General features: G+C 44.6%; 1 protein-coding gene across 1 annotated transcript; it reads left to right on the top strand.

Moving 5' to 3' along the window:
* Positions 1-1674: 1674 nt before the first annotated feature.
* On the top strand, positions 1675-9588 carry LOC134565051 (uncharacterized). The gene is made up of 2 exons (XM_063424416.1): positions 1675-7215; positions 8995-9588. The coding sequence occupies exons 1-2, from the start codon at positions 1834-1836 to the stop codon at positions 9007-9009; spliced, it is 5397 nt and encodes a 1798-aa protein (XP_063280486.1). The 5' UTR covers positions 1675-1833; the 3' UTR covers positions 9010-9588.
* The last annotated feature ends 357 nt before the right edge of the window (positions 9589-9945 follow it).

Raw genomic sequence — 9945 nt, 5'->3', positions numbered from 1 at the left:
TTTTACCATTGATATATTTGTAAAAACTTTTTTTATTGTTTTTAACAGAAGTTGCCAAGTTAAGTTCAAACTGAGCTTTGGCCTCCCTGATTTTTTTTCTACATGCCCTAGCAGCTCCCTTAAATACTTCCTGAGAAATCAGTCCCTCCTTAAAAAGATGATACATCTTTTTTGTATTTCTAAGTTCCTTCAAAACCTCATTGCTGATCCAGACTGGACGTTTGCCTCGTCGACTCATCTTTCGGCACACAGGGACAGTCTGTTCTTGTGCCCTCAAGATTTCTGTTTTGAAGCACACCCATCTCTCCTGGACTCCTTTGTTTTCAAGGAATGTTTCCCAAGGAACTCTCTGAATAAGTCTCTTAAACAGGACAAAGTCTGCCCTCCGGAAGTCCAGTGTAGAGATCTTATTGATATTTCTCCTTATTTCACCAATTATCCAGAATTCTATAATTTCATGATCACTGTGCCCCAAGCGACCTCCAACCACCACATCACCCACCAGTCCATCTCTATGTGTGAACAATAGGTCTAACATAGTTCCTCCCCTGGTGGGCTTGCCCACCAGTTGTGACAAAAAGTTATCCTCCACACACTCTAAAAACTTTCTAGGTTGCTGTTTTTCTGCTGTATTAAGTTCCCAGCAGATGTCTGGTCGGTTGAAGTCACCTACAAGAACAAGGGCTGATGATCCTGAAACATTGTTCAGTTGCTTATAGAATAAGTTGTCCACCGTGAGGCCTAACCAGAAAATGAGACTGGGGAGACAGTCTGGGTTCACAGAGCATGCAGGGCAGAAGACTTGCCCCTTAGTTTATTTCCCTATTATATACCTATAGCAAGGTCACCATGGATTGGAGGGTAGTATTCCCACCTCTCAACCACATTGGTCAAGGAGGCTGTCATTCAACCTCCCCTTCTCCTTGAGAAGGAATTCATAACAAGGGCAGTATTTACAAAACATGGTCCTGTGTTTACATTCACGAGCACGAGAAGCTGCACAGTTCTCCTTTAATATGAACGCTCAGTAAACCAGGAGAATTCATGGCAACACCTCTTCATCCTGGTTGGGTGGACGATAGCAGACTTCCAGGAGGATGTCAGCCTTGTTGGCCTTCCCCTTAATTTTTACCCATAGTGTTGGTGGAGGGTTAAAATATAATTTCTAGATTGAGTAATATGTAAGGGGAGGAAAGTAGAGAACGTACAACTGGAACTTGACGCAGCTAGCTGGGAACAAGCGTCAGTTTCTGTAAACAGCTCCATGCTATTGTTTTAACCAAATCAAGTGTGGATCAGGGTAGAAGCGTAGGTATGATTTAAGATAGTAACTAAGGAATAGGATAATCAGTATCTAGGGGTGGGGGTTAGTTAACATGTGTATAATTTAAACTATAAAAATCACGAATCGACTCTGTATGCTTTGGACATCAGATTTGGGTGTATTATCACCCCGGTGTCCCGCGCGCTGGAATAAAGAACCGCATATGATCGCCTCTGTGTGGTTATATGTTTTCCTACGCTAACATTTTTGGCGACCCAGGACGGGACCTTGTGGGCGCAGCCAGGACCCCGCGACCCGATCACGCTCCAGCCGGCACCGGGTGATTTCTCGGGGAGCCCATCGGAGCCGCGACCCTCGCCGCTCACAACGACCCCTGGTGAGAGGTAAGGTTCTTTATTCTCTGGTCTGGGGGCCTGCCATTAAGACGCAGCGAAAGCTACGCTTGGTTGGGCAAAAGGAATTCCTGGTGGTATTGCCTAGGCAGCCGTCCGTCAGACATCGCGAAAGCGTTGCAGGTTCGGCATCTGTGGTTTTTATGTATCTGTAATATGGAGAAACTAAAAGGGTTAAAAGAGGTTTTGGGCAGCAATAATGCCTCTATACCAAGTTCTTCTCCGTTGGGTTGTTTGTTGGCACATTGGAAAGAGGGGAACTTCGGTCAGGAATTACGAAAAGATAAGTTGATTGAATATTGTAATGTTCACTGGCCAAAATACGCTTTGCCTGAAAATCAGAGGTGGCCGAAAAACGGGTCTTTTGATGTGAAGGTTATTATGCAACTTAGATCGCTTTGTACACAAGATGGAAGGGTAGAACAATTACCATATATTGACTTATTTCTGTGCTTGCTTGAGAAACCGGTTTTGTGGCTTGACAAAATGAAAGCAATGAAGCTTGAGAATAATAAGTGTCTGGCTTGCGTCCAAAATAAGCATTGTATGGAACATGCAGTTTTAAGTGAAATTTTAGGGGGAAAAAGAGATGAACTGGAATCGGGATTATTGGTATCTCCCATGGCTCCCGGAACCACCACAGCCCCCTCAACACCAAGTTCTACCCCGCTCACCCTGACCCCACCTGATTCTCTTACACCCCCCTCGCTCGCGCCAGCACAATATGTTTCACCCCCACCTTTGTCTGCTGAAGGTAATTATCCTCCTCTGCCTGTGCCAGCCGCTCCTCCGCTTGCCCCTCCTCTGCCTGCTCAGAGAACCCCCCCTTCTCCACATACACCTGCTCAAAGCTATCCTGCTCCCCCGCCCACACCCGCTGAAAGATTTATCCCCCCTCTAACACCAGCTCAAGGGTACCCTCCGCTCCCACCTACACCTCCTTCACCAGCTTCTGGCCCGTCTGCCCCCCTGTATCCTCCCCTCCCCGATTCACCTGTCCAGGATGTGATTGTGAGGCAGAAGCAAAGGGGGAATGTGAAGAAGACAGATAGAATGGAAAGTAGTGACAGTGAAGCAGATGAACTAGACGCCCCAGTAGCTCACCGAACACGAGGAAAACTGGCCCTGGAGTGGCCTCAGGCAGGAAAGGGTATATTAAAATCAGGCAAACAAAAGAGAACGATTATTGCACCACTAAGGCAAGGGGTGGGAACTAATGGACCCGTCTTTGTAAAGGTACCCTTTTCACCTGCTGATTTAGTTATATGGAAACAATCAGCCGGAACGTATAGAGAAAACCCAGATAAGGTAGCTCGTGTGGTTAAGATGATAATGAAAACTCAGAACCCTGATTGGGAAGATATTCATGTCATATTAGACACTCTGATGGACGAGACAGAGAGAGATATGGTTCTTCGAGCAGCAAGAGAAAGAGCTAGAGAAGACATACGAAATGGTTTGGTGACAGGGACACTGGATTATAATTTTCCCACTGCAGACCCAGAGTGGGATGCTAATGACCCCTCTGGAGTGGATATGTTAAGGCTAAAGAGATATCAGGAGTGGATTTCAGTTGGTGTTCAACAGGCAATACCTAAGAGTATGAACTGGTCTAAGTTGTATGAAATTCGACAGGAAAAGAAAGAATCTCCCACTGCCTTTCTAGAAAGACTTAAGGAAGCAGCTAGAAGATATACTGATCTTCAAGTAGACAGTGAGCAAGGAAGGACTCAGCTTGCCTTTATTTTTCTGGGTCAGGCACAGGAAGATATTAGGAAAAAGCTACAGAAACTGGAAGGTGAAGAGTTAAGAAACTTGGATAAACTCCTAGAGGTTGCCTGGAAAGTTTATAATAACAGGGACAGAGAAATTGTCAAGAAACAGGGGCAAAGCCTTTTGGCAGTCTTACAGAGACAGGGGCGGGGGCGTGGTAGAGGTGGTCGTGGCGTTAATAGAGGTGGCTTTGGCAGAGGTTCTGGTCATGGTAGATTAGGTCTGAATCAGTGTGCATATTGTCGGATGGAGGGACACTGGAAAAGGGAGTGTCCAAACCGGTTTAGCCAGAATGGTCAGCCTCAGTTAGACAGTATGTTTAATCAAAGTGGTGAGCATCAGCTGGATGGTGTAGCCAGGGTCATGGTTTTACATGAGAGGGAGCCAGGATCAAGAGAGCCCATGGTGACTTTGCATTTAGAAGGAAAAGATGTAGATTTTCTCATTGACACGGGGGCCACACATTCTGTACTAAATTATCTTGAGGGGCAAATCGGGAACAAGTCAGCAGCAGTCATTGGAGCCACAGGGAAGGAGGAGGTACGGCCATTCTTGCAACCCCTAGAATTGAGCTTTGAAGATAAGATCTTGACCCATGAATTCTTATACATGCCAGACTGCCCAACTCCGCTCTTAGGGCGTGATCTACTGGCAGCACTGGAGGCAGTAATTACTTTTGAGAATGGTGAACTCGTAATGAAAATTCCAGAGTCTAAGACAGGAAAGATTTTGATGATAAAAGAAAAACCAATTTCTAATATTCCTAAAGAAGTAGAAGATGCAGTAATTCCCTCTGTCTGGGAAACAGATGTACCTGGAAAATCTAAATTGGCACAACCGGTACATGTAGAGTTAAAAGAAGGAGCAAAGGCTGTACGAATCAAACAATACCCTATAAAACCAGAAGCACGACAGGGAATAGCAAAGACCATTGATAAATTTTTAAAATATCAAATTCTAGAGGAATGTAAATCGGAATACAACACCCCAATTTTCCCAGTGAAGAAACCCAATGGTGAGTATAGACTTGTACAGGATTTAAGAGGTATAAATGAAATAACAAAAGACATTCATCCAGTGGTTGCCAATCCCTATACATTGTTAGCATCCGTAAAAGAGATATATAAATGGTTTACTGTAATTGACTTAAAAGATGCTTTCTTCTGTATACCCCTTGACCAAGAAAGTAGGAAACTATTTGCCTTTGAGTGGGAACATCCAGAAAGTGGAAGAAAAACTCAGCTCACCTGGACTCGATTACCGATGGGGTACAAGGGGTCGCCCACTCTCTTTGGAAGTCAACTGGCAAAAGAACTGGAAATCTGGACCAGAGAAGGGCAAGTACCAAGAGACCAATATTTATTACTCCAGTATGTAGATGACATTTTGATTGCAACAGAGGAAGAAATGACCTGCATAAAGGTAACCATTGAGATCTTAAATTCACTAGGAATGGGAGGGTATAAGGTATCCAGAGAAAAAGCACAAATTGCCCAACAGACTGTGATTTACCTGGGATGTGAAATCTCACAAGGGCAGAGAAAACTGGGTACTAATCGTATTCAAGCTATCTGTGCTATTCCAGAGCCTCAGAATCTACACGAGCTGCGGATCTTCCTCGGAATGACAGGGTGGTGTCGCCTGTGGATCATGGACTATGGACTGATTGCAAAACCCTTGTACGAGGCTCAGAAGACGCAGCCGTTCACCTGGGGCAAACCACAGAAAGAGGCCTTCCAGAAATTAAAGGAAGCACTGACAACTGCTCCTGCTTTGGGGTTACCTGATCTGTCTAAAGACTTTCAGCTGTACGTGCATGAAAGGCAGCGACTGGCACTGGGAGTCCTGACCCAACGACTGGGAAGCTGGAAAAGGCCGGTGGGTTACTTTTCCAAACAACTCGACAACGTAAGTGCCGGATGGCCTTCATGTCTGCGGGCAGTGGCAGCTACCGTGCTGCTGATACAGGAAGCCAGGAAGCTCACAATGGGAAGACACATAGATGTCTATGTGCCACACATGGTAACTACAGTCCTGGAACAAAAGGGGGGCCATTGGCTCTCTCCAAGCCGCATGATGAAGTTTCAGGTAACCCTGACTGAGCAGGATGATGTTGCACTAAAAACAACTAACCTCTTGAATCCAGCTCTATTTCTAGGTGCCACAGCTGAGGAAGGCCCATCAGAGCACGACTGTCTAGAAGTCATCGAGCACACTTATTCAGCAAGAACAGATCTGAAGGATGTCCCCCTGGAGCAACCAGAGTGGGAACTCTTTACAGATGGAAGCAGCTTCATGGAGAACGGAGCCAGATACGCGGGATATGCGGTAACTACAATTGATGTAGTAATAGAGGCAAAATCACTACCACCTAACACGTCTGCACAAAGGGCAGAACTAATCGCATTAACCAGAGCACTCGAGCTGAGTGAAGGGAAGACAGTGAATATTTGGACTGATTCCAAATATGCCTTTGGAGTAGTGCATGTACACGGAGCTTTATGGAAAGAAAGAGGACTGCTGTCCTCCCAAGGGACGAATATTAAACATCAAGATGCAGTCCTACAATTGATAGATGCAGTACAAAAACCTGAACAAGTAGCAATCATGCACTGCAAGGCACATCAATCAGGCAACTCCAAAATTTGTGAAGGAAATCGAAAAGCAGATTGGGCAGCCCGTCAGGTAGCGCGAGAGGTGCAGAAAACAATGGCATTGATACCATCAAGACTTAATATATCTCAATTTAATTTGCCTCCGAAGCCAAACTATACAATCGAAGATGACAGACTAGCACAACTGCTGAAGGCACAGAAGAACGCAGAAGGGTGGTATGTAACCGCACAAGGGCAAATAGTGGTACCTCCTTTGGTAATGAGAGAAATTTTACAGGTAAAACATAATGAGTGTCACTGGGGTGCAGAGGCGTTGGTAAAGTGGCTAAGACAATACCTAATCTCAGTACGGATGCAAACAATGGCCAAGTCAGTAATGTCTAAATATGAAATCTGTCTGAAAAACAATCCCGTAGCTAGACGACAGGCACAGTTAGGCAGAATTCGGATAGGAATAGAACCAGGAGACTATTGGCAAGTGGATTTTGCAGAACTGCCAAAAACTCGGGGATACAAATACCTGTTAGTAGGGGTTGACACGTTTTCTGGATGGCCAGAAGCCCTTCCCTGTCGCACAAACCAAGCAAAGGAAACAGTTAAGTGGTTATTACAGGAGATCATTCCCAGGTTTGGGGTGCCCCTAGGGATATCATCAGACAGAGGCCCACACTTCATAGCCACGGTGGTACAAGAGGTAAGCAAGTTATTGGGAATATCTTGGGACCTCCACACACCGTGGAGACCCCAGTCAAGTGGGCAAGTAGAAAGAATGAACCAGACACTGAAGAGGCAGATCAGTAAAATATGCCAGGAAGCCAAACTGCAGTGGCCACAGGCTTTGCCGATCGCATTGCTGAGGGTTCGGATAAAGCCTAGGAGTGGGATGTCAGTTAGTCCTTATGAAATATTGTATGGGAAACCATATGAATCTCCTAACCCCAATCCAAATGTTCATGTCACAGGGAAACAAGATGTGTATAATTATGTTCTGTCCCTCGGGAAAACTCTAGCTCGGCTCCGAAGTGTTCTCGTGTGGAACAGACCACTGGCCCTGGAGAATCCAGTCCACAATATCGAACCAGGAGATGAGGTATACATCAAAACCTGGAACGAAGAACCACTAAAAGAGAAGTGGACTGGTCCCCATCAGGTACTGCTAACCACCTTTACAGCAGTCAAAGTGGCTGGAGTGGAACCCTGGATACACTACACGCGTGTGAAGAAGGTCCCTCGTGGAGTCCAGTCGTGGGCTGTAGAAACTTTTGGACCAACAAAGCTGAGGCTGAAACGTCTGTAACTGTTCAAATGGTATTGGTAACTGTGCTCATGCTCTTCCTGTGGGTAATGTTAATTTCATGGATACTAATGTCACCAGTAGGGATTGCTGTTACTTTGGGATATGGGATACAGAAGGGTCAACTAACAACTCTTCATTCTAGAATGAAGAGAGAGATACAGGCAAAAACACAAGTAATAGAAATTTCTAATGAAATTCGGGCTGAGAATGTAATGATTGGATTGGTCAGAGACTTTGCCAAAATGCATAATACCAGCAGAATAACGGCCTGTCTGCCAATACCAAAGGCAGCAGGGGACCCAGTAAACTGGGGAATAATAACATCAAAATTACCTGAAATAGGAGGGAACAAAACAATTAACTGTAAACAAGTACCAGAGTCAAGGGTGGTGGTCAGAGAATACTGGAAGATAACAGAGGATTCCTATATGCAGCCCATGAGAAAGTCAGAGTGCATTCTTAGTAATGGCAAATTGGGACAAATCATAGAGTGGTGGGTTAAGGACCAAGACCTTGCAAAATGGCAATGTTGGTTTCTACGCTATCAAAAGATCAGGGACAACGCTACAGAAAGTGTTGTGGTGTGGAAATGTGAAGAGAAGGATTGGAAAGGACTGGAACCTTGGGACAGTGCATGGTCTGTGAGCATCCTCCAGAAATTCCAATATATGGAAAGCACACCCTGGTGCATTAAATGGAAAGGCTCTGAAAATGAGACAGATCCCACAGTGACAAATACTGATACTAGCAGTCAGAAAGAGGCAAATAAGGTAAGTTGGTGGGCATGTAAGAAAATTTATGATTGCACCTCTGACAATCTAGAAATGAAACAGTGGTCACCATTGGCAATAGCCTTACGAATTGGTTGTGCCTGCAGGAAAATTAAACACAAACAAGGCAAAATAGATTCTAAGATTATAGTAGGATGTAGCAGGAGTACAATTCGAAGTCCAGGACCATTTGTATGGGCAATGAGTGATGGCACATGGACAACACACTTGCCTATGGACGGGGAGGTAAGAGAAATCACCCTGGGCCTTCCCACTTTATGTCCAATTTGGAAGAAATCCCCATTTAACAAGAGCAGTGAAGCCTTACAAATAAAAGCAAAGCGAGACGTCTCAGAAGACAAGAACCCAGATGACACTTGGAAAGAACCCTCTAGTGGAGTAAAGATTGGGTGGGCCCTAGAATCCTTGTTTGGTCCCATTGCAAATTATCGAAATAGAGAAATGCTATATAGACTCACAGGTCAGGTAGACAGATTAGCAAGAATCACACGAGAGGGATTTAGGGAACTCAATGTGCAATTACAGGCCACCACCAAAATGACCCTGCAAAATCGTTTGGCTTTAGATATGTTACTTTTGAAAGAACACGGAGTGTGTGGATATTTAAAGGGACAAATCGACCATTGCTGCATCCACATCCCAAATGTAACTGCAGATGTAGAACATGACATCAGTCAGCTAAAACAAATAGAGCATGAGGCACAAAAGGAACAAAAGGATTTAGCTACTAGCTGGTTGGGTAAAATCTTTGAAGGATTAGGATGGAATGTGAGTTCATGGATAAAGTCTATCCTTGAAAATCTGATAATTTTACTGATTATATTTTTAGTAATTTGGTTAGTTTACAGAATCCTGAAGAGAGAGATACAGAAAAAGGCATCTTGGAACAGGACCATAATGAAGGCATTGGCACGGAACCCAGCACCTTCAATCCGCAACAACATCCCGGACAAAGCCTATGACAACAGAGGATTTGAAGATGAACATCCAGTATGAACTCTGAAGCCTAATGGACTGTATTAAGTGAAAGCATTTACACTTAGTATATTAGAGTGAAAATACTTTCAAAGGGGGGAATGTTGGTGGAGGGTTAAAATATAATTTCTAGATTGAGTAATATGTAAGGGGAGGAAAGTAGAGAACGTACAACTGGAACTTGACGCAGCTAGCTGGGAACAAGCGTCAGTTTCTGTAAACAGCTCCATGCTATTGTTTTAACCAAATCAAGTGTGGATCAGGGTAGAAGCGTAGGTATGATTTAAGATAGTAACTAAGGAATAGGATAATCAGTATCTAGGGGTGGGGGTTAGTTAACATGTGTATAATTTAAACTATAAAAATCACGAATCGACTCTGTATGCTTTGGACATCAGATTTGGGTGTATTATCACCCCGGTGTCCCGCGCGCTGGAATAAAGAACCGCATATGATCGCCTCTGTGTGGTTATATGTTTTCCTACGCTAACAATAGGGACTCTACTTCATCATCATCAGTTTCAATACCTATGACATCCAAAACTCCCCTAATATAAAGGGCCACCCCTCCACCTCTTCTCCCTTTTCTCTCTTCTGAAGAGCTTGTAGCCATCCAGTGCAGTGCTCCAGCTATGAGTCATCCCACCACGTTTCAGTGATGGCAACAATATCATAGTTCTGCTGATGCACCATGGCCTCTAGCTCTGCCTGTTTGTTACCCATGCTGCGTGCATTGGTATACATGCACCTCAGCTGGGCTACTGATTTCTCCCCTAACACAGTCTTATCATCCTTGGGCCTGCTTCCAGACAGCCCA

This window comes from Prinia subflava (genome assembly GCF_021018805.1).
Source record: "Prinia subflava isolate CZ2003 ecotype Zambia chromosome W unlocalized genomic scaffold, Cam_Psub_1.2 scaffold_32_NEW, whole genome shotgun sequence".
NCBI classification, from domain to species: Eukaryota; Metazoa; Chordata; class Aves; order Passeriformes; family Cisticolidae; genus Prinia; species Prinia subflava.
This window is presented reverse-complemented; position numbering and strand designations above follow the sequence as displayed.